This window comes from Miniopterus schreibersii (genome assembly GCF_964146895.1).
Source record: "Miniopterus schreibersii genome assembly, chromosome: 21".
Lineage (NCBI taxonomy): Eukaryota > Metazoa > Chordata > Mammalia > Chiroptera > Miniopteridae > Miniopterus > Miniopterus schreibersii.
The window spans coordinates 7,796,262-7,821,079 of NC_138123.1; the positions used below are offsets into that span (position 1 = coordinate 7,796,262).

The 24,818-nt window shown below is 56.4% G+C and overlaps 1 protein-coding gene across 2 annotated transcripts in view; it reads right to left on the reverse strand.

Annotated features, from left to right (window-relative positions):
- Positions 1-321: 321 nt before the first annotated feature.
- ITPKB (inositol-trisphosphate 3-kinase B) overlaps positions 322-24,818 on the reverse strand; it is an 89,892-nt gene continuing 65,395 nt past the window's right edge. For both annotated transcript variants that reach the window (XM_081123998.1, XM_081123999.1), the window contains exons 3-8: positions 13,753-13,852; positions 12,339-12,552; positions 8,237-8,441; positions 6,160-6,261; positions 4,223-4,294; positions 322-3,477 (exon numbers count right to left, since the gene is read on the reverse strand). In XM_081123998.1, coding sequence (XP_080980124.1) covers positions 3,256-3,477; positions 4,223-4,294; positions 6,160-6,261; positions 8,237-8,441; positions 12,339-12,552; positions 13,753-13,852 — 915 coding nt within the window. In that variant the 3' untranslated portion in view covers positions 322-3,255. The remainder of the gene's footprint in view (positions 3,478-4,222; positions 4,295-6,159; positions 6,262-8,236; positions 8,442-12,338; positions 12,553-13,752; positions 13,853-24,818) is intronic.

Sequence of the window (24,818 nt, forward strand, 5' to 3'; positions counted from 1 at the left end):
CATCAATGATGAGAATCATGGATCAGCTGCCTCTTGCACGCCCCCTACTGGGGATCGAGTCCGCAACCCTGGCATGTGTCCTGGCCTGGTCCATGGGTCGACACTCAACCACTGAGCCACACCGGCCAGTCTGACGCGTGTTTTAAAATCCTTTGCAGGTTAAAATGTTATCCATTCTGACCCCATTCCCCGGGGGTGGGGGCAGGAAGAAGTCATCATAGCCCCAACTCAATCCTCCAGCTTCCAGAGTCCCCCCCAACCCCTCACTCCGGAGCCAATTCTCCAGGGCTCGGGGTAGAAGGACCACACTGCAGACGGCACTGTGGTCTCCAGGGCCTTTATTTGGGAAGGTACAGAGCGTCTGCAGTCTGTCTGACAGGCACTGTGTGGGGGTTTGTAACAGTTCAGTTTTCTCCACGGTGTCAAGGGGAGAGGGGTGCAGAGGGCAGGAGAACCCTCTGGGGAGTCCCCTCCTCCGCAAAAAAGGCACTGGCTCGGGGTGAACACTCTGCTCCTTCCCAAGAAGGGGCCTGGGTTATGTACACACAAGGGTTGATCGATGGATGCAGAGAAACTCAAAGCTAAATACAGCTCACGGAGGAAAGAGTCCATGGGGGGGGGGGGGCATCACCAAGGCTGCGTCCAGGCCCTTTCCACCAAGCAGGGAAGGGAGTTCAGAAGGAAGGCATAGCTTTAGAGGAGAAACAGAATCCAGCCTCTCAGTCTTAGTGTTTTGTGCAATTAAAAAAAACCCAACAAAATAAATATAACTTAAAAACTTCTTACATGACACTAAAGGCAAATCTGGGACAAGCAGTTGAGAAACCTTCCTCGAAGGCTAAGCAATTCTGAACACCAAGAATGCAGGGGTGGAGGGGCAAGGACAGGGCAGGAAGGACCCCTACCCTCCTGGCACCTGCATGGCCAGGACCCTAGGAGTCCCTGCCTGGACTGGGGCTGGGTGGGGAAGGCCTTTCAGACAGCCTGGGCAGGGGCTCTAGAAAATCCCATTCCAGGATCCATACAAGGGGGTGGGAGGTCAAAGGGAAAAAAGGGTTGAGAGAATATGTGTGGAAGAAGGGAACTAGCGCAGTAAATACAAAACCCGAACCCCTAAGTAATAGAATAACCCTAAAAAGATGCCACTTTATGCCACTTTCATGTATAAATGTAACCCAAAGCAAAGAATTGCCAGTAGGAGACCCCTGGGTCTCCTTTAATAAACAAATCATTTGCTAATAGCACATCGTTTGCAAGCAACTGGTGCCTGCTTAAAGTGCTTGTTTTCTCTCTTAAGTAGGTGAGGCTGGTCCCATGTAATTTTTGTTCATAGCATTAATTTGCTTTAACAAACTTTTTTCATAGACAGGGGGAAAAGTAACTTTTGGCCAGCCCACAGTTGTAGGACCTTGTCGTCTAAATTAGTGATGTCCCTTCCCCCAGGGAGCTGCACGCGGACCACCAGGGTCCCTCTAACCCACAAGTGAAGACAGCTGGGTGCCGCCTGCCTTCTAGGACCACGTGCTGTCACAAGGCCTCTCGCGCTCCGCAGGGGCGGGGGTGTGACCTTTAGCAAGTCAGCCCACACAGGAGTTCACTGTTTTGAACAAGAGCCAGGAAGTTGAAAAGTGATTTCCTTTTTTAAAATCTGAACTTATACATACTCGTGTCCCACCCTCCGCCCCCATCAACTGTCACTAACCCAGCATGAAAGGGGAAACGTGTCACGTGGGCGAAATGACAGTTCCCCCAGAGACCCTGAGGTGACAGGGGGGTGGCCCAGGAAGCCCTCCCTCTGGATTTGGTCCCTCCAGGTACACACTCTTGGGCACACACTGTCTCCACTGTGTCCCTGAAGCAGCTGCCTGTGGAGCAACTGGCCCCAGTGCCTGATGGCCTGGTCCCCAACTCTCCTCCGACAACAAAGGGGGACACCTAGGGGCACAGTTCTAAATGGCCATAGCCAGAATTCTCTTTAAAAATCATGGAAATTTCACATTCTTCTCAATAATAATAATTACTTGCTTTACAATTAGAATAAGGCTCACAATTGGGTCCCCACGAATCTTTAAGCAACCTAGAGACTCTAGAAAGAGATGCCTGGAACACCCTGGCATCCGTCATGTGCCCTGGAAGCTGCCCACGCCACAGTGGAAAACACGGGTCCGAGGCCTTCAGGCCATAAGACTTATTTCAGGGGAGAAAATAACTGATGCCAATAAGCCAGCTTCCTCCCTGCCCAGGGCTGGCTAAAGCCCTGCCTATAACTGCTGGGGACTCCAGACCTCATGAAAGAACCCTTGGTGTGCAGGCAGGGCCACCAAGTGTCACCAGGGAGGTGGGAGGCGTGAGGGTGTGTGAGAGGAGTGTCCTATGTAGATTCTGTCTTTCTCCCCCTGGGGCCTGCCTGTGCCCTGGCCCACTCCCACGCAGCCCCGGGCCTTGTCACAGCAAGGCCAAGGTGCAGAGTGAGAGGCATAAGTGACTCTGGGGTGGGCTGCAGCTCTGGGAGCTCAGGTTTGCAGAGTCCCTCAATCCATGGGCGATAATCACCGATGGAAGAACACAGCCCCTGCCTGCGCCCAACTGCAGAGGCCAACATCAGAGAACACAGCCAGGTCGGCTCCGGCCTTCTCCTGGCGCCTGGGTCTGGCCCAGAGCTGGAGGATTTCAATACCAGGCTGTAAAGGGCCTATAAAGGCCACCACACATCCCAGACCCCCTGGGCTGCTAATCAGAGGGCGCTTTACTCAGGCCCAACATGTTGTTCCCAGAGATTTTGTGCCCCAACCACAAGAAAGCCTGGCACCAGGAGCCTGCTGAAACGTGGGCTCTCACAGCCCCTGCCAGGGGGGGGAAGGAAGGGCAGTGCACTAACAGAACTGACCACCAGAGGGCAGCAGGCCCCCACAGGAGCCCACCCAGAGGTTGGGGGCTGGACCCCAGGGCCACCCCAGCCTCCATCCGGATCTAAACCCAACTGACCTCCCCTGCAGGCAGCGGAGCCTGGCTTGGGCATTGCTCTTCTAGAAGGAGATCCTATTTACAGAGAGAAGTGGAAGCCCCAGTGCCAAAGCCCTTCAATTAGGGAAATAACGAAAATCTCGTCTCCTCTTCTACAAAGTGTCCTGTAGTGCAGTTTGGGGAGGGTCAGTTCTGGGGCTCGCACCCAGGCAGCAGTGAAAGAAAAAGTTTAGAAGAAGGAAAGGGGGAGGAAAGAGGCCGGGGGCGCGGTGAGGCGGGCATGGGGCGGCCTCAGGCTAGAGGGTCCCCTGGGCCTGGGCACATTTCCGTCAGGATGTCGATGAGGTTGTTCAGGCCCGAGAGGTAGCCATCCTCCCGGTTCCCTTCCTGCCACGGGATGTCGTGCTTCAGGGTCTGGCCCTCGGGCAGGGGTGTGGTCTTCCCAAAGTCGATCATCCACACCTTGGCCTGTTCCTTCTTGTCGTGGATGAAGAGGAGAGAGCTGCCGATGACCTGCAGGGGAAGAAGGGAGGTGAGGAAGGGACCACCAGAGCGCCCACCCTGCCCTTCACACTACAACCTGGCTCCTGAGGGGACCAGGGCCCATCAATGACTCTCTCTCATCATTGATGTTTCTCTCTCTCTCTCCCTCTCCCTTCGTCTTTCTGAAATCAATAAAAACATTAAAAAAACAGCAAAAAACCTGAGGCCTGAATGAAATGGGGAGAGGTCACTCAGGTGAGGCCCAGAGCCTGCAACTCTGCCTCCCATTCTCACCAGGGCAGCAGAGCCCCCAGAGAGTGGCCATGAGGGGGGCAGAGGACAGTAGATTCCAGAACAGCAATAACCCTTCTGTGTGGGCAGCGGCAGGAAGTCTCAATGGCAGATTGCTGCCCCTTGTCGACCCAGCTCCAGCCTGGGCACTATCCCTATCTCAGACCACAGCTAAACCTTGGGGTCTCGCCCTTCCCCTCCTAGTACCTTGACTCCCCATCATGTGAAAGGGAGGGTACCAAGGATGCCACACTCTGCACCTGTCCAAATACATACACAACAGCCCTAGGAGGGCAGGCAGGGAGGCCTGGATTGCCCCCCATCCCAGCAGGACAACCCCCTGCAAACACCCCTTGGACTTTTGGAGCAAGTTGATCTGTTAGGGAGGGAGAGGTGCTCACAACTCAGGTGGCGGGCGTGAAGGTCATGGCCAGCTACGCGGAGCACAGATCTTTGTCCACGATGGCAATAGCCGAATACCTACCTCATGGCCCTTGAAGAAGGGAGAAACTTCTAGGGTGGCCCGGATGTCCTTCAGCCGGTCCCGGTAGGCGATCTGGGAATAGAAAGATGACCAGATTTTTATTTATTATTTACTTATTCACTATGTTTTTATTGATTTCAGAGAGAGGAAGGGAGAGGGAGAGAGAAACATCAATGATGAGAGTCACTGACGGGCTGCCTCCTGCACGCCCCCTACTGGGGATCAAGCCTGCAACCTGGGCATGTGCCCTGACCGGGAATCGAATGGTAATCTCTTGGATCATAGGTCGATGCTCAACCACTGAGCAACACCAGCCGGGCAAGATGACCAGATTTTTAAACACTTGGGACTGGGGGTGTGTGGATTTTAAACCTCATCTGGCCTATCAGAGTCGCTGAATGTCAGGGGGAGGGATCTTACACCCCGATGATGTAAGGGCAGCTGGGCTCCTGCTCCCGTGCTTTCTCCCATCTGCACTGCTCGTGAGCAGGAGGGGCTGGGAGGGACGGTTCCCGAGCACAGTGCCGCCTCCAGGAGCTTCTCACACAGGGTTAAGTTTATTCTAGAATGCAGTGTAGAGGCACGCAGCATCCTAGGAGCCTGGTTGCCATGGTGCCTTCCTGAATACAAACTGCAGTGCCCTGACTTTAGGGCACAGAGTAAGCGGACAGCCACAAATATCTCTGCCAGGGGCCTCTACACAGAGCCCTCCAAACCCGGGTTGACTGCGCTGGCCCTGGGGGTGCCTCGCCTCCCCTGGGGACTGCTGGGGAAGCCCGGCACACACAGGCACACACAGTCCCTCGGTGCCCATCTGTAGCAGGGCCAGCCTGGATCTCAGCACCAAGAATAAACCCCTCTCATGGGGCACAGGAAGCACGCGTTCTGAGCAGGCTCTGCTGAGCTGGTGGCCCAGCACCCAGAGGCTCAGGCTCGGGAAGAGTCGGGTGCATGCCCCATGACTGAAGCCTCGGCGCTTGCCAGGGGTCAAGGGAAGTCTCCCCAGTGGAAAAGGAAGGGAGGGAGAGTCCCCAGTTCCAGCAAGTGCTGAGTGTCCTTGGAGAAAAGGTGTCTGACCCTCCCCTCGCTGCTCGGAAGCCCTGGTAGCTGGTTTGGGAGAGGGTGCCTCTCTCGGTGCCCACGTCCCTGGTATGCCTGGGTTTCTGACTGTCACATGGCGCCCTGTCCCTGGGGTACAGTAAGGTGTGACACATGCTGCTTCCACTGGGAGGGTCGGGGTCCTGGTCCCGGTGGTCAGAGCATCTATCCAGCCCGCCTGCTGCTGCACTGGCAAAGGAAGTCACTGTGTCATGAACTTGGGCCACCCACACCTCCAGGCTCAGCGATGCTGGCAGGTTCTTCCCAGGAAGGGTAGTGTGACTCCTCCCCAGGCACACTTCCCTCGCTCGGCCTCACAGCCTGGGAGGATCAGGGGTGCAGGGACCAGCAGGCTGCCAGCCCATCTGGGTGAATCCCAGCTCCACCCTGTCCTAGCTGTGTGTCCCGGACCTGTCAGTTTCCTCATCTGTGGAATGGCAACAAGAATGTCCCCCCACTCCAGAGGCTGCTGTGAGGACTGGTTGAGCACTTGGCACAGCACCTGGCAGGCAGCGGGTGCTAAGGAAACCCAGCAATGGAAAGGATTGCTCTTAAGGGGAGGGAAAAGGCTTTGGGGAGCTGTGAGGCTGCCAGCTAAGGGAAAGAGTGAGTGCTCGCCGAGGCTCCCCATGTACCCGCAGAAGGGGGCTGACAACCACACCACCTTCCTCTTCCACCTTCCAAGCCAAAGTTTGGGGCCAGGGTTTTGTGTGGGCTCTGTGGCCACTGCTGCTGTGGCCTGGCTCGGTCTGGGGCTGGGTAGCACTCTCCAGAGTGGGCACAGCCATCCTGCCCGAACCCGCACTGCCGGCTCCCTCTCAGGGGCTCCCCTGACTCACCAGGATGTTCCGGTTTCCTTTAGTGAATTCTTTGAAGGCCTCGATGACCTGCTCCCGCGTTTTGGTCTTCTTGAAGTCTCGGTTCACGGAGCCATCTTCTTTCTGAGGAGAATCCACGAGGGGTCAGCAGAGGGCCCAGGGGTCTGAGAAGGCCACTCCTCGCACAGGCCCAAGGCCCTGGCAGCGAGGTGTTCAGGATGGGTAATGGGGCAGCACAGCACAGGGCACCCTGTCCTGGACCCCGGGAGGATGGCCCCAGCGCCCCAGCCAGAGTGAAGAGTGTCAGGAAAGTCTCCAAGGTGTGAGGGCCGCTTGGGCCAAGAATGTAGGGGTGAGGCTGGGGGGGCTGCCCCTCCTGCATGTGAGCGGCAGGGGCTGAAGGAGATGGACAGGTCTTGGCTTCCTTTAGGGGCCTGGCCCTGGAACCTGAATGCCAGGAGGTCGCTGCTATCCAGAGGGGGCCAAGAAATAATACTGCCAGCCCACCTCCGCTCTCTGGTCTCCCCAGCACTTCAGATGGCTCCATTTTCTTAGCCCATGCTATGTCTGTTCCAGGCTGTTCCAGGGCAACACATGGAGCTTACTTCCTCCAGGAGGAAATCAGCTCTTCGGGACAAAGAGTGAGAAAGGGCGGCTCCTGCAGGAGCCCCACACTTGGGCCTGGGTACCACCAGGCTGGGGTTGGTAGAAGCCCTGTGGCTGCCTCTGAAAAAGGAGGCAGGGCCCTGGCCCTGGGGTGGATGCGGGGTGGACTTCGCATCTCGGCTGAACCTTTCTCCCACAGGGTCTCCGCGGGGCATTTCCTGGGCCAAGGGGAGTAGACTGCTGGTGAAGACAGTGGCTGCTCTCAGAGCCGGTGGCCCTCACCCAAGAAGACCGGCTGCTGGCTGTCCCCGCAGCCAGACAAGGGACAGAGACCAGAGCACCCAGCTTGGGAGGGAGAAGGGAAGGGCAAGGTGGATTGTTTCAAGCAGATAAAGCAAAATGACCATGAAGAGGAGGAGCGTGTAGTTTGCGTCCAGTCTGAGGATTACATGTAAAAAAAGAGAGAAGCTGGTTTTGGAAGACAGGCAGGGAGCAAATGGCTTTCTCGGCCCAGAGCTCGCAGAACAGCTGTCCCGGGGGAAGGCGAACACTTTCCCAGGCTCGCCACCACCAGCAGCGAGGCACCACCGCCAACGGCAGAACCTCACACCTAAATGCCATCTGAATGAGGCTGCGGAGTCGGCCCTGGCGTCAGCTTGCCCGAGCAGGGCTCCCGGCTGCCCAGCCCTGGCTCTGCAGGGGAACAGCTGAGGGCCAAGAATGAGTAACAGGCAACAGAAAGCCAAGAACGGTGCAGGGGCCACCATCCGCTCTGGAGGGGTGACTGCCTGAGACCCCGAAGGGCCCTGTGCCTCACAGCCCCGCTCCTTGGGGTGACCGAGCTGGCCTTCAAATCTCACAGCAAGGGAGATGGCACAGGGGGAGCATTCTTAGACCCTTCTGGGGAGACCGACGAGGGAAGAATAGAGAATGGGGCAGCCCTGAACTCGGGGGGCTTCGGTGCAGCCTCACCAGAGCTATTTAGGGACATGGGGAAGCAGCGCTGGTCCTGCCTGAGCAGAACAAGGGTCACAGCTTGGATGTCAAAGGCAGCCAGTGTGCTCCCTCCCTGGCCTGCATCTCACTGCTGTCCCCAGTTTTCGGGCCATGGGCCATCAGAATGGGCCAGCTCCCCTCACTGGCATCCTACGACCTGGCCCCTGGGTGGGTTCTCTGTGCCCAGGATGGCCTGGGCTAAGGGTAGAGTCCTTAGCAGGCGGCTGGCTACTGGCAGAACTAGAAGCCACACCTGCTCCAAGGCCCCAGGCCCCTGCATGGCCATCTCACCTGCCCCCAGACTGAGGAATAGGACAATTTTTCCAAATGTCTGTCCCTGGCTGCCCACATCGTGGGCCTGTGTGGAGAAGAAGCTTATGGCCTCTGCAAAGTCCACCCTGAGGCAGGTGCTGGTGGAGCACAAGCCCCCATCCCTTCTCTACCTGGGAGCTGGGCGGCGGCCCAGGTAGTTCAGGGGGCACCTGGCTGGCCTTACCTTGATGCCTTCAATCCTGAACCCGAGGGTGGCCGTGGAGCTGATGGTCTCCCTCCACTGCATGTACCGCGGCTTGGTCACCGCCCGCTGGGCTTTCTCCTCCTCGGTGGGGGCCTCAGGGTCCACCTCGATCATCTTCTGGTACATGTCCTTCCGGAGGCTGGGCTTCTTCCGGGCCTTGGTGAGCTCCTCTTCCAGGTAGGTCCTGCGTGGGAGGGGAGGCCAGGTGAGGGCCACTGGCTAGACCGGCCCACCTAGCCAACCTGCCTCCTGCTCTATGGCAGGGATGCCCCCGGCTCGTCCTGCCCCATGGACACCAGGGCTCAGCCCAGCCCTCGTCTCCTCACACCTGAGCCCCCAGTCTGAAAAGCCAGAGAAAAAGTGTCCAACTGAAGGGCCCACTGTCCTGCCCTCCACATGAGCAGGCTGGGCCTGCAGCTGACCTGGGGAGGTCCCCTGGACACTGTCCTGTGGCCGACCTGGCAGGGTCTCCTAGACACTGGTGGGTAACAGGAGCAGGGATAGTACAGGATTTCAGTAGCCTGAGGCTGACTCCCTGGCCCTGGCTGCGTCCCTCACCCCACTGTGTGTAGCTCTTCACCCACGCAGCCCTTTCCCTGCCCCATTTTAAACTCCCCTCCTCTCCTGCCACACAGCAGGCTTAGCCGCTGCCCATGACCCTTCATGAGACAGAAATGTGAAGCATGACTGCAATAGAGGGAAGTTTTGTCCCCTGGCCCTGTGTGGGTGGGAGCTGCCCACAGGCAGCCTGTTGTAACAACAGGCCGGGTCCCCACTCTCCCCCATCTGTCCCCGGGGCCTCACTCTACACTTTCCCTCACACCTCCAAGCTGCTGGTTTGGGACCCAGAACAGACTGAATGTCAAATACATGCCGCCTTTAAAAGGTGTGTTTTCCGAAACTACTATATCAATTGATATAAGAAAAAACTCAAATCCTTGAGTGTGAACTTGGGCCTGGTCATTTAGGACCTTCTAGGAGGTGGCGATGAACAAAGGAGCACTGTGGGCCCTGGGCTGTGCACTTGCACACACTCATGTCCACGCCCACACGTGTGCTCACACTACTGTGCATGCAAAGCCAGGCCAGGGATGACGCGTCAGGGCAGACACTGGGAGCAGGATGCGTTTGCACGGAGCGTGCGTGCGGATCTGTGCGTGTGCTGTGTGGCAGGGCAAGGGGCTGGCCACCTCCGGGGCTCCTGATGTGCTGCAGGGGCCTGCAGGGTGGTGGGCGGCCACACTTCTGCAAAGAGTTCTCAGTAGCTCCTTAAACAGGAAGCAGGCCTCGATATCAAATCCCTTTTCACGCAGGGCTATTTCTAAAAAGGGCCCCCACAGCTCAATCTGGGCAGAGTTGCTCACCCTCTGGGAGGAGGAAGGGACTGGGCAGAGATGCCCACAAGGTGCACCAGCTGAACAGGACCAGGGGGCCCAGTGGGAGTGACCCACACTGCCTTGCCACCTGCCCTACCCCCAGGGAAAGTCAAACCTCCATCTCATATGGGGGTGGGGGTGGGGGTGAGGGTAAGAGTCAACAAGTGACACAACAGAGCCATCTACAGCTTCAAACAGGGCAGAGGTGCTGGGGACAGCGCTGGGCTCCACCCCCAGACCCTGGTCCGCATGCCTGACTTTGAGTGGCAGGTCACATAACACAGACTGACAGGGTCAAATCTCAGGGAACTCCCTAGAATAGTGTAAGCATTATGTCCATGTGGAACCAGGGTCCCAGGACACCTCCAGTTTAGGACACTGTAGGTTCCCACTGTGCTGGAGGCTGGGTTTGCCCACTAGCTCTTCCACCCTTGCTCTGTGACAAGTCTCAACCCCCCATGTCCAGTGACCCTGGGCTCCCACCTCCTCCCTTTGCGAAGCACAGGCCACACTTTGGGGGTGATTGTGGACTTATGGTCTCATGAGAGGCCAAGGGTTCTGGACCAATGCAGTTGGAAAATGTCCCAGTCCCAGCTCGGACACAGGGCCCACTGAGCCCCCTTGGCAAATGCAGGGTGAAGCCCAGGCTGGATCTGCAGGTGGAGGCCTGAGGCAGATGAGGGCTGAGCTGCTTTGGGGTTGTGGGGCCCTGATGGATCCCTGAACCTCTGGTGTCAAAGCTCAGTCCCAGGGAGGCCCTGAGGAGCACCTGGCACAGTGCTCAGGGGCACAGAAGGGCCCATCCTTTGAGGCAGAGAAGGTGGAGCTGGGGGGGGGCACTGGTTCTGGGGAGACCTACCCCTTCCTCTCCACAGGCTCCTCTCTTACCCCACTTTTGCCTCCAGCTCCTGCTTAAGACTGGTTTAAACGTGTCCCAGCCTCACTGGTCCACTCTGGGTCCCTTCCGAGAGCCCTTGGGTGCAGTGAGGCAGAAACTACAGGAGGCAGGAGGACGGGGCAGCCCTGGGCAGAGGGGGGTTCCTGTCCCCAGCAGCCTCCCAGGGCACAGACAGGTACTCCAGGCAGCCTTTCAGGACTGACTGGCTACGCGCTCTTCCCACAGGGTGTACTTTATTTGGCCACAGTCTGAGTGAACACCAACCGGATTATTTATATGTTTCCCCTTGGGGGGGGGGCGGAGAGCTTCCTGGGACAGAAATAAGACTCTGGGGGAGAGCAGTGGCCAAGTGGTAGCTGGAGGGACGTTCTGTCTCCTCCCTGTGGACTGGAGCTGGTGAGGGCCCTAGAGGGAGGCAGGTAGGAAGGGACAGTGTAAGAGCAAATAGTGGGACCTGCACCACCCCCCATCGCTGTCCTGGGGTCAATGCCAGGGGAGCACAGCCTCAGCCTGAGGGTCAGAATTTAGGACACAGCTCCCAGGATGGGTGAGGAGAGAAGGAAAAGTGGTGGGCTTAGCCTCCTGGCTCCCCTCTCCCTCCCCACCTCCCCCTCCCTTCCCCTTCTCTTCCCTTGCTCTCTCTCACTCTCTTTCATCTTTCTCAATCTCCTTTTATAAGAAATAAAACTGCTTAAGCCATCCAAAGCAAACAAGCTCCCGCTCCAAGCTCTGCTTCGTGAAGCCTGGCCTGCCTGGCAAGGGGCTAGGGAGCCCAGCGTCCAGCCATCCTATCCAGGCACCTGCAGCCAGGTGGCTTTCCCAGGTGAGCCCAGAGCACTGGACATCAGGAGGCTGACAGACCCAGAGGACTTCGCCACCCCTGGCCCAGCAGGGGAGGGGGCCACCTGGTGACTTCGGGGATTGATTAGTCAAAGTTTGGGAGGGGATGAAAAAACCATGCAGTCAAACAGGGCTCAGGGCTGAGGGAGGTGGGGTCTCAGGGCCTCCAGTTCTGCTCGCCTTGCACCCAGTCTCCTCCTGCCCGGTCTCCTTCCCTCCAGGGTCCTTTCCTGCGTATGTCTCTGGGCAGATGTCAGGGTGAGCCTGAGTCTTGGGGTCCCAATGCAGCTCACAGGCACAAGTACCTCTTTTGGCCAATGTGCTTAACCCAGGGCCCTGGAGCACCCTGCACTGAGCTAGGGCCACCTTAGCCCCAGTCTTCGGTGTGGGCCAGCGGTGCACATGGTCAGGGCCACTGCAGCTCCTGGGCTCCCTCCTCCGTTGCCCTCTTACACGGGCACAAGTCTTTTTTGGCAAACTGACATGTTCGACTGACCAGCTCTCTCCCCACTCACCGGCGCCAGGTGGGGTATGAGGGGAATGAGAGAGCCTCTGCTCCAGTCCCCCCTCGAACCTCACGTAACAGGAAGCCACCATCTCGCTACCTCCAGCAACAACCCCCCCCCCCCCCCCGCCCCGACCGGATGGGCAGTTCCCTCTGCCTTCTCCCTGGGGACACTCAGCACCAAGCCAGGCCCCACCAGCTATTGGCTCCTGCCCCACACTAGCTCACGGGAGAAGGAAGGGGCCATCAGGGTCAAAGCCAGGGTCACGGTCCCCTCTGCATGTAATGTGACGTGGCTGGGATGGGGATGGGAGCCTGGCAGTCCAACCAGAGCCCCAGGCCTGCCCTTGCACACACAGGGGGTGAGCCAGGGTGCCCAGCCTCTGGAAGCCGGGCATGCTGTCCCGCATCGGCCGCATGGCCCAGCGCGGCTCCAGGCAAGCGCTCCGAGGCCTGGCTCACCTCACGCCCATCTTGCAGTCCATCACGCAGGGCGAGTCGAAATCGGCCAGCAGGTCGTCCATCTGGTTGTAGCGCTCCCCATCCTTCACCACGTCCCCGTGATAGGCCGGCACGTAGGGCTTCAGCACGTCGGCCATGAGCCGGTCGAGGCAGCGCTGCTCGGACTCGCAGTGCTTCTTCAGGATCCGGCCGTTGGCGGCCGCCTTGAAGCTCCCTGCACAGCAAGGTGAGAACGGGCCCTTGGTCCTCCCGCTCTGCCCACTCCCGCCCCCGGGCAGCCCTCTCGGTGACAGTGCCTGTGTCCCTCGGGGATGCTTCGGGGCTGGCTAAGCACAGAGCCCAGGTCTCACCTGTGGACTGAGCACTTTAAGAGGAGTGGGTGCAAGTCCTAGTCCCCCCAACTGATTGCAGCTCTGAGCTGGTTCCCCAATTGGAGGGACACCAGTGCTCACTGCTGGAGGTCAGCAGGGCTACGTGAGAGGTCTGTGCCAACACTCATTCATTCCTCTTTGTATTACTGTTACCACCACCCCCATCATCAATCCTGCTTCTAGGGCAACCAAGGTGTCTCTGGTCTCAGGAGAGACTCGGATAAGACCTGGCTCAGGTCCAGGACAGGGAGACCGACTGAGAATCGAGGTCCCAGACTCCACCCACCTGGCCATGCCCCTTCCGAGCCACACCCTCAGGTGAGCATTCAGGAGGTGTGCCCATCCATGGGCCCTGGGCTGAGCCAATGTGGTTGGGGATATAAAAGAAACGTCACACCCTGTGCTGGCCTGAAGTGAAGGCCAAGCACATGGGCAGCCACTGAAATGCCCCTGCAGGATGAGGCACACCAAGGGCCCCGGGCCCCACATGTGGACTGGACAGCTCTGGGGCTTTGGCTCCAGGTGTCCCTCCTCCCCTGTCACTGATAAGCAAACTGGAGACCACATGGCTGACCTGGTGCCATGGCCACCATCCTGTCTTCCACCTCTGAGCTCCTTCAGGCAGATACGACACTTTCATTAATGTTGTGACCCCTGATGACGGGACATCTTGGGGGTATATAGTTGATGCTCAATGAAGGAGTTAGTTAGCATTGCCCTGTTGTCTAAGATGACAAATGGCGGGCAAGCCATAAGATCTATGACTTCCATCTGTTTTATTGAGTTAAACTGGAAGGGCCAGAGAAAGAGATGGAAAGAATCAGAGACCGAGGGGAACTGTGTGTTTTGGGGAGGGGATGTCCGTGTGCATTTTCAAGGCATCGTGAAGGTCACATCTCGAAAGGATGGCTGCAATGGCCACTGCCAATTCTCAGAGAGAACCTGTTTGGATACCTTCACCCCCAGGAGTGTCCAGGGCCAGGCCCCACCCCACCCCACGTGTGCTGGGCAACTCCCCAGGGTGCCCAGGAGAGCTGCGCTACCTGCATGTCCTGCCAGCTGGATCCAGGGGTACTTCTTCTTGAAGGACATGACAAAGGGAGACCAGTGCACCATGTTTTTTATTTTCCTCCATGATTTGCTCTAGAAACAAGCAAATGAAAAGCTCTACATTAGAAAGAGAACTGCTTTCTGGTTAGGGTGAACTCGAAGCAGGACAACTCACTGCCCGTGGCCACAGGATGCGAGGGGCCATGCCCACCACGCAGGTGCCTTCGGTGGGACCTCACCTCCGGCAGAGGGGGCTTTGCAAAGGCTAAGCAAAACGCCCAGAAGCGAGGGGATCTTCGAGGATGAAGCTCTTACAGGTTTTGAGGGTGGGAGGAGGGGTGAAGAGCTGACCCCTCCAGGGCTGACCCTGTCCCATGGCACCCTATCAGGGAACAACTGAACCCACACTGCCCCCCTTTCCACCCCTTCTCAGGGCCTCAGTTTCTTCATTTCTCTAGTGAGGGAGAAAGAGCTGGTCTATCAGGCTCCTTGGACTGACGTGTCCGTCCAGGAGGACTGTAGGACTCTGAAAATAACGTCCTATGTCCTAACAGACATGGCCCTTCAGAGAAAGACTAGGGCCACTATACCCGGCTGCCATGTGTCAGTTCACATTTCATTTGTAGACTCGGTAACAACAGAGGCACCTCTTGCCTGTGAGCGGTTTGAAGAGCGATTTTAAAGGGACTTCCCCAGGGATAGCGCCCTCACCCCCCACCCCATGGCACATGGGGTGAGCAGGCCTCTCCCCTTCACGGTGCTTCTCCTTCACAGGAAGATTTTGTGTGTGTGTGTGTGTGTGTGTGTGTGTGTGTGTGTGTGTGTGTGTGTATGTGTGTAGGAAAGGCTCCTTGGGCAGAGCACCTTCTTTCCCCAACAAGCATTCAAGGCGGTTATGGTCATTTGTAGAACCTGAGTCTCAGAGAAGTAAGCGATAAAACTGGCATTTAAACCCTCACCTATTCGACTACTTTTAAAAAATCCCCTTTCCCTCCAGCAATAAGCATTTCTTTAGAAAAAACATCCCTAAGTTAACTTTAGTAAAAACATGCCATAGAGATAAAAAAAGATTAAGTGGCCCCAAACATGTAAGCCCTTGACGGGGTGATGAGAACCTGAACCGAGAAGGATTTCGAGTTCCTGAGAAAGCGGATGCCTGACCAGCCAAGCCAAGAGTCAAAGCCACCAGGCTCTGTGCTGGGGGGAAGGAGGTGCTAGGAATTCTGTAGAAGGGGGTGAGGGGGGTCCTGCCTTGACAGGGGACCCTGAGGATAAGTCTCCTCGCTCCCTGTCCCACGGTGGCCAGTGGCTGCCCTGAGGAGGGAGACTGGACGGACTCCGGCTGTGGATGCTGCTGGAGCCCAAGGTTAAGTCAAGGTTAAGTCAGCCTCCTTTGATTTTTCTCTCTTTTCGGAGACTCAGCACTTCTGTCATCAGGTTTTCAAGTTAAAAGTCTGTTTAAGGAGAATTCTTCCCTCCTGAACCTGGCAATTTTTATTCCTACCCCAGAAGCCCTCACCCCACTGCCAAGACCTAGTCTATCTTAAGCAAGGGCAGGGCTGCCAGGCCATGTGACAAAAGGGCCGGGCCTTTACTGACAAGGGTGTTTTTCCTACATCCTTCTGATGGAGATCACCAAAGAAGGCGAAGGAAGGCGAGGTATTTCTTATCTAAGCGCCCAGAAGGCTGCATAAACAATCAGGGTAGACAATGCTGAGGCAACAATGGAAAAACCTAATTACATGAGATGAGCCAAGCAGTGGCCTGCTGGACGCATGGGGAAGACATTAAGGTAGGTCCAGAGGAAAAGTGCACAGCTGGCCACCACCGCTGGTCACGTCCCTGCAACCAAAGAGCTCAGAGGGGACGAGGGTCTGACAAGTCTAGGGGTGGGGTAGGGGGAGGGCAGAGTACTTTCAATCCAGGGTTGACCCCAACCCATACCACCCCATTAGGAGGCAGCTAAACCCACACTGCCTGCCTTCATGCCTCAGTTTCCTCACCTGGCTAGAGGGACAGACAGCTGGTCTACCAGATTCCTTGGATCGATAACACTCTAGGACTCTGGAAAATGACCTCCCACATCCCAACAGCTATGGCCACTCAGAGGAAGATTAGGAAGGGCCACTGTCTCCGGCTGCAGTGCATCATTGCACATTTCATTTGTAGACATGGAGGAAACAGAGGACCCAGGAAGATATGTCCCAGGTCAGGGAGGGGCCACGTACAGACTGATGACTGCAGGGAAGGAAGGCCCTGAGGCTGCATTCAAAGAGGCAGTTTGGAGAAAGACGGAGAGGAAAAGAAGACATTGGGGGATTGGTGGCTAGCGGGGACAGAGGCCTGGGACAGGGATTTGGAGTAGCTGGGACTAGACCTGCTGAGAATGGGAGGTGTGCAGGAAGCAGGCCCACCTGGGCCTGAGTCCTGGCTCGTCGCTCCTCACTGACTACCCTTCAGTTCCTGACCCTCCCTGAGGCACGATTATCCTACCTGTAAAATGGGAACAACACAGATTCCCCTGATAGCAGGATGTAAAGCCATGAGCAGATTATGGGGTGTCTGTGGAAGGGTCTTAGTTCTGTGTTCAGGGAAGAGGGGTCTCTCAAGTTATCCCCGGAGCTGCCAGTCCGGAGCTGAGCGGAGGAGCTGCCATAGTTACTAAGGAATAAAGACCACGGAGCCTTGGGCTGGGTCAGGCCCACTCTGTCGGGACGCAGCCCTCCAGAGACCCATGGCGACACACTGAGGCTGCAACCTGCGACCTTGGGAGGCAGGAGAGAACAGAGGCTGGGTGAGAAAGGGAGGCTTGGGCCAGCAGGGGCACTGGAAGCTGTGAAACCTCTAGGTGGACCTCTCTTCAGAGGCTGAAGACCAGGGGTCCAGCAAGGAGAGGGGTGCTGGGGGTTCCTCTGATAGTTCATGGGATCCAAGACCCTCCCAACATCACTGAGCTCGGACCAAATGGGGCATTTTCTGCTCGACTTTCCCTTTCCCAACCTCCTCCATCAGGAAGCATTTCTGCCACACGAAAAAGGGGCACCACATGGCCAAGGCCACGAGCGCCCTCCATTCCGTGGCTGCCCTGTGCGGGAGGGAGATGGAATATTCCACTCAGGCGGGCTTGCACACCAGGGGACTTCTGTTGGCAGTGGCATGCAGGGGTTTTTCCCGTGGTTTTTAATAGCAGCACCCAGGCAGTGCCTTGTGGCTGCCAAACATTAAACAGAACAGGCACTTCCAGGTCCAGGCCTAGGCCTGGGAACGGAGCCCACAGGGTGACCCACCCTCCCCATATCCAGTCCACAAGAGCGGAGACAAGTGACAGGGCAGAAGATTTAAGACCATAGCCCCCATTCAGGCATCAAACCCAATCTTGGCAGAAGCCGCTTTCTGGGCGGTGGGTGAGGGCAGGTTGGGCTAATGGTCTCCCTCCAAGCCCCCGCCGGAAGGAAGCCAGGGTCCTCAGAAATGGATGCCAGGCAGTTCCCCCCCAGCTACAACAGGTGACACGGCAAGAAAGGAGGGTAGCCAAACAAGCTGGGAGAATCCCATGCAGAAGAACTGATCTCTCTCAGCTCTGGCTCTACCCTTTCTCTCCAGGGAGGTTCTCAATAGCCTCATCACTTCTCTGAAATTGGACCACTGTCCCAGGTTTCCACTTCTCAAGCCGAGCTTTGTGAAACACAAAAGCAGCCCTCAGGTGCCTTGAACACGATGTGGCAAAGGGAACCTGGGCCCCTCCCCCAGGGCAGTGCTGGCCACCTACCGATTTCACTGGCCCTGTTCTTTCATCACCTCCCAATCACCACCAGGGGCATCTGGTCACCCTCTGCTGACCCTTCTTGGAATGTCCCCAAAGCTCCATATGCCTGAGAGGTCCCTGTTGGCATCTCACTGGAAGCTGGGAGGGTCATTTCCCCAGATGTGTAACAAGTATACCAGCCCACCCGCCAGGCAAACACCAGCTGAGCCATCTCCAGCCACAGACTGCCAGCCTGTCCCCACCGCCCAACTCCACGTGCCCCGCATAACCTGCCAGGAGGACCGGCACCCTTGGGAGGCTCAGGGCAGGAGTGACCCACTAGCCAGGGAGGAGCCTGGGCAGCGTCTCTGATGCTATGTTTTTATCTGAACCAGAATCCAAGCCCCCTCTTGCGTGATGCCCATGGCTCCTGGGTAAACGCCATCCTCTGGCTGGTTCTCCTGGTCTGGTGTCCCTACTCAGGCAGCAGGGAAACGCTGCCTTAGGCAAGTAAAGGGGCTAACTGGGAAAATAACCTCCAGTTTGGCCTCTGTCTTCTATAAAACCGGCCAAAAGGACTAGAGGAAGGAGGGGAAGCAGGGACCCAGAGCCCAGGCTGGGGGCTGAGGGGGCCTCTGGCCACCCCACTCACGCAATGCTTTAGCTACCGCCAGGATCAGCTACGTGCGGAAAATGCGTGCCCCTTGTCCAACACTTAGTAAGAAGGTCAAGATGGGGGTGGCAGAGCATGAGCCAAGCGTGGGACCCCTTCGAGAGCCCACTGTGGCTGCCCAGCTCTTGAACCTAGGAATCTGGCCCTGCCACCTGGGGTGGGAAATAGCCCTGCTGTTGGGTGGCGACAGGGGAGCCTGGGCCTGCAGGGCCTTCTGGATTCGGACCCACTGCCTCTCTGCTACTCCGCTGCTCTCCAGTGCTGGGGGCAGGGGAGGGCTGGAGGCCACAGGCACCTGAGGCTGTCCTTGGGGGGTCCCAGCAGCCCTCTGAAAAGGCTTGGCAGGAGGGACAAGGATGGTCGCCTGTCTTTAGCCCTCCGGTCACTCATCTTCTCATGTTCTTCAGGCTCTGGCCTTGCTGTCTCCTCCCTCGTGGTTTCCTCCTCGCCGATGAAGGGGTGAGGGAGCCCAGCAGCGGTGTCTGAGCCGGGGTCTAGGACAGAGAGCCCCCCCCTGCGCCCTCCCCCCCAGCAGCGCTAACTTTTACCCAGCTCAGCCCCCAGGGCCCTGTGGGGTCCACTTCCTGTCTCGGCCCAGCCCCCGCCTGCCCCTCCAAACCAAACGTGCGTTTCTCCACGCAGTGTGGGTGGGGCGGGAAGAAAGGGAGCGACACTGGGGACAGATGTCTGGCTGTGAGGACTGCTTCACACACTCAGGATGCTCAGCAGGCCTGGTGCCCCACCCCGACCCCCACCCCCACAGGGAAGTGTCTGCAGCTCACTGCACACACACATTTTCAGGTCTGGAAGATTCTGTGGGCAACTTCTGGCTCTAGACACCTCCCCACCCACCCTCAGACGCCTCCAAGGGTGTGAGTGTCTCCGTCGGGGACTTTCACAAGAATGGTCACAGAGGCACAGGGCTCAGCCACCCCCACTCGGCTCAGATCCCCCTTTCCTCAGCTCCTTCCTCTGCTCCAGCTGCCCCTCCCAAAGTGCCCTGTACCCCGGTTCTTATCTGGGTGAATGTAAGCCGCCCCAGAGTCAGGACCCCCAGCACCTGGCGCACCTGGCTCACCAGGCACTCGGCAAACCCTTGCTGGGTGTCCCTGAGAGGCCACCAGTCAGCCAAGCTGTACATGGCAGGTGCGAGAGGGGCTGCACCTGGTCAGAGCCTCCTGAAGCAAGTTCCAGGCAGGTGGAGGCTCTGCTCCATTTCTCATCAGGGCCCCTGCCGCCTGTCCTGTCAGCCACAGCGATGCCTGGACTGCCTCACAGGAGCAGGGCCCCTGAAGATAGCTGCTCAAAATCCCACGGTCACCCCCAGACAGCGGCCCTTCCTCCAGCTCCCCTTCCCGCTGACTTGGCCAAGCCGGCCCTGTTTCACGGCCCCTAAATTTAAGGCTGGAGCAATCCCCCTCCATCTGGATTCTGCGTCTGAGCTGAAGAGGCAGCGCATAGCATTGGAGTTCATTTCCAGAACCATGAAGCGGTGCAGCCCCGGTTTTGCTTTCCCACCTCAGTGTTCTCATCTGTAAACTGGGCACTATAACATGGCAATGCCCTGCCCACCATGTGGGGTCACAGTGAGAAGTGATGAGGCAATAATACATCTATACAGTTAATCTGAAGACTGTCAAGGGACCTTCTACGCTCACTTCATTTTAACTTCTATGTCTTTTTTAAAAAAAATATGTTTTTATAATTGATTTTTTAGGTATGTGCCCTGACCGGGAATCGAACTGGGGACCTTTCAGTGCATAGGATGACGCTCATCCCACTCAGCCACACTGGCCAGGGCTGTTGTTTTTTGTTTTGTTAACTGAAATAGTTTTCTCCTCCAAACCACTATAGATGGGCAAGAATCCAACTGGGCACTTTCAGAGGGTCAGATCATTGCTGCGTGGCAAGAAGGTGAGCTAACTGTGTGATTAATTACTTACAAAGTTTCCCCTTGGATGCTCAGGGCCTCTGGGAACTCACAGGGCGGCACCTGTGACTCAGGGAGAGTCAGCGGCCGCCAGAGCCCAGGTGTCTTCACCCCAGTTTCTGGGTCAGAAGGTCAGCAAAGTTGCCAGAAAAAGAGTTTGTAAAAGAACCCCATTTGCTACGTGGAACTCCGTAGTGAAGAACCGTATTTTGGGGGTAAATAGTGAGATTGCTGAACAAATTTCATTTTATAAAGGGGGTTTACATACTCTTCTTAACCTCATTTGCACCTGATTTGTGTCCCCAATTTGCTTCTTTTTCCTCTAGCATTTCCCTTTTTACTTAAATAGTTTGATCACTTGGCTCACTTTTAGATCATTATAAAAAGTCTCCATAATTTTTTAAGAGAAATGAGGGGAGATCTCTAAAGTGTCAGAAAAGGGAAATTATCTGGGGACTCTGTGACTCTCCTAAACCATATTGCCAGGATTTTTTGCTTTGCTGCACATGTGTGCACGTGACTGGTGATAACCTGGCTTGTGGGGGGAAAGAGGCAAAGAAACCACATTTTAAGCGCCTAACGTATTACTAGGCATTTGACTACGCTAAAAATCTCATGCAATCCTCACTCACAGAAACTGTTATCTCCATTCTGCAAAAGATACAACATGCTCAGAGAGGTTAAATGAGTTGCCCAAGGTCACACAGCTTCCTGGTTCCCACCACTCAATTCGAGATTTTGTTTTGTTTCAGCCAACAAAATAACTGGGCCCCCATCCTCTCTCCCTGCCCCGGGGCTATCTGCCTCTCACCCCCCCAGTTAAAAAATAGCCTCAGATAAACAGCAAGTGCTTTGTCAAAAGAGTGACCTTTCCGGTGGGGGAGGCCTGAATAAAGACCTGCCCTGCCTTCCTTTCAAGTCGGCTCCCAGAAGGCCTCAGTGACACACACTCAGGGAAGGCACATTCAACAAAGCCCTGAAAGTGGCTGCCCAGGGAAGGTTTGCCCTGTATCCGTGCCTTTGTTCTGCTCTTGCAAAAGTCTGAGCGAAAGTCACTGAGGTGCTGTGTTTGGAAAGAATGCTTTTTTCTCCCTTCTTCTTTGGGTCTTTCTAAAACACCAGTGAGGGTTTCCCTGGTGATCATTCTTTCCTTGGTTGGGGCAAGGCCTTGCTTCTCTCGGGCCCGGGCCAGCCAGCTTTGTTCATTGTGTGCGCCCTGGCAGGGCCCTCCTGTGACGGCAGCTGGGTGCAAGCCCTGGCAGGTAGGGGGCCCTGGCTCAACAGCTCCCTCCTGGAGTCCTGGTTAGAAACCTGGCTGGGGCCAAAAGAGAAACCTGTCGCTGCCAAAAAGTGAGCTGCGGGCTTGGACGGGAGGAGGAAAGGCCTTTCAAAACCAAGACACCAAGGATCGGAAAACTTAAGCCCAAGGACTTGGCAGGGCAGGTAGCTCCGGCTAAAAATAAGAGCCTGGATTTGAAGGTTAACCATCTGCCCCCTTCAACAAACAAGAAAGCTCCCCTAGAAACCAAATGCAAAAATGCTTTTTGAAAAAGACCTGAGCAATGTTGAATTCCCAGCCCTTCCCAGCCGCGTCACGTGATGGTCCCACCGCTGGGTGGTCCAGAACACCTTTGGCAGAGTTTATGGCTGGGCACCAGCTTTTCCTCATCTGTCTTTCCCAGAACCCACGAGTGGAGGGATGGGTGAAGCGCTCCCACAGAATCCACAGCTGGGCCAGGGCGGAACAAGGAATGTGGGCCTTCCCCACGCCTTGGCCGCTGCAGGCGTGAGAGAAACGTGCTCTGTTTTCTCAGGGCGACTGCTGTGTCCTCTCTACTCCTAATCGGATCAAAGGGGCTGCTATGCTTCACGTTGGGAGTGTAGGACCTGGGCAGGACCCATGGCTCCTGTTTAAAATGGGAGCCTGGCTGGCTGCTTCTGAGGGGAGCCACCTTGGCCAGTCAACTCCTGGCAGCAATTCTTGCCAAAGCCAGGAAAACCCGGAGTGACTGCCCAGCTGTCCTCTCTGATTAGCTGCCTTCTTCCTGTTGCAACTAGAGGCACAGTTTCTAGGCCAAGGGCAGCATCCAGGTTGTACACAGGGGTCCTCCATCATGGCCACTCCCCTGCCCCCACCATCAGCCAGAATCCCTGTCCCACGAGGCTGCCCCAGGGCCCCACCAAGTGCTCCAACTACCCACAGGAGGCAGCGAAGCCCCACCAGGAACACAGGGCCGCCCCAGACCCTCTTCCGTCCTCACTCCCCACACTCACTCTCAGGTGCCCTCTCCGATCCAGCGGGGCTGGCCATCCTCTTGCCGCACACCTGGCCCACACCCAGGTCCTGCTCATGCAGGTCCTTCGTCTGCAGTGTTCTCCCTAGTCACCTCATTGGCCCACATCCCACCCATCCCTCCGGCTGGTACTGCTGGGATTTGTGAGTTAGCCTTCCCTTCCCCATTAAACTCCACACACCACTCTAGCCACGTGCCATTTCTGGAACCCTCCCCATAGGGTTTGGGTGCTTTGTGGTTCTTCAGTATTGTATTGTGTCTCCCAGCACAGGGTAAGCTTCTGGAGAACTGAAAACTTGGCCTAATACTGCTGTACCCCCGACCTCTTTGGCTGGACATACAGTGGGTGTACAACACTATCAGCCATCTGACTGATAAGAAAACTGTACGGGGCCAGCACACAGCAAGGGTGCGAGTGCCACATCTCAGCTCCTGGAACCAGCTAACACTTCCTTATGCTCACCTGCTCAAGCCTGGATTTTTCCAGAGACATCTCCAGGGAGCAGGAGGGGTATGCTTGTGGGCACTTCCTGTGCAATCTGCCTGGGCTCTCTCCATGTCCCCAAGGCTCTGGGACAGTTGGCAGCCTGGCTGGCCCCAGGAGTCTCTTGTCCTGCACACATGAGGCTGTGGAGGATCCCCCTGCCACTCAGGTTAGTCAGCCCAGCAAAGAATACCCTTCCATTACAGACTGTTCCGGATCCGCCCTCCTTCTTTCTTCCTAACTTTACAGGAGCTGGCATCGAAGGGGCCCACTCTTGCCAAATGAGCCTTTTTTTGGTTATTCAAGAAGAGAGGTATCCTTCACCCAAAATGGAAACAACTCTAACACTCCCTATCGGGCAGGGCCCAGCAAGTGCTTCTTCCCTACTCTGGAAGGTTACTCCCTCCTGGATTCCACCCTCTTTAGAACTAAAAATAATGGAGGTCTGGAGGCAAGAGGCAAGGGAGAGGAAGCCGCAGAAAGCATAGGAAATGCTTTGGTGCATACAGAGGCCTAGCAAGCCTCTCACACCAGGAGCCAGTCAGGGCCTCAAAGGCTGCTGGGACCAGAAGCTGGGGGACCAACAATAGCAGGAAACAGGGAGTGGCCGGAGCTGGGGAAGAGTCCTGGGAGTGGGGGGCAGCCTCTAGCAGCTGGCTTCCTAATGGACAAAGCACACAGGACAGAAAGGCTGAGCTGAGCCTTTCCTCTGGGAAAGGGCATCCGGGGCTCTGCCCAGCTGGTGGGGGCCACCCCTGCAGCACACACCAGGCCCCTTCCCTCCCCAGAGATTTTATTTTTACTTCTGTAAAATGCAAAAAAATAAAGCCGAGTTACAGAGCGTGGAAATTTACTGGAGGTCCGTACTGGTCAGCAGACAAGTGGCACTGAGTCTGGGACTACCAAGCACTCCGTGTCCTGCCCAGGATAACTCCTGGGAAGGGCCCTCCCCACTCCCAGCCCCCCACACCTCTTCCAGCTTCCCTGGTCTGCGGGGCCTGTGGCTTTCAATCCCTCCTTCTCAGCCCTCTTGAGATGCCAGGGTAAGGCCAGGTGGGCGGCAGTAAGTGGCACTGTTTTTCTAAAACCAGCACTTGATAAGGATTATGTATGTGTGTATGTATGTATGAGCATCTCAATTTATCACACAGGCACTCTCATCCATCTTACAGATGGGGACACTGAGGCACACAGGGATTAAACAACTTGGCGAAGGTTTAACAGATGGGCAGTGGCACAGTCGGGATTTGAACCCAGGCAGTCTGGCTCCAGGGTCCAAGCTCTTCATCACTTGGCTAGGCTGCCTGGTTTCTTGTTGTTTGTAACCTGCAACCTTATAGCTAGAGAAACCCAGGTTCAGATCCTGTTTAGATCCTGGCTGGTGGTATTAGGCAAGTTACCAAACCTCTCTGAGCCTTGGTGTCCTCCTATCTGTAAAATGGGAATATCACCCATCCCGCAGGGTTATTTCCAGGATTAAATTCCATATGTGCAGTGCCTGCTACACAGACGGAAGCGCTCAGTGAAGGTGAGTATTGCCCACGTCTCCAGTGTTCTGTCTGGTGTCTAAGGCCCCTGAGGGCAAGAGCCTGTACGTGGGATGAAACACATGGGGGGGGAGGCTCTGTGCTGGCTCAGCAGATGTTAGCAGCAGGGTCTGAACTCTACCTCTACCCCCAGCCCTGGCCTTTACATCCCACCTTTCCATGAGGAAAGTGCAGAGGCGAAGGCCACAGTCGGCAGGAAGTGGGCCTCCAACAACAGTCCTATTCCTTGCCATGAAATGAGCCCTGGAGGAGCTTAGCACTTGCCTTTGAAGAGTTTTTCTGTAAGTCCAGAATGCCCAGAGGCTATTTTATATTATTTAATTTAATTTAAAAGTATGTTTTTATTGATTTCAGAGAGAGGAAGGGAGAGAGAGAGAGAGAGAGAA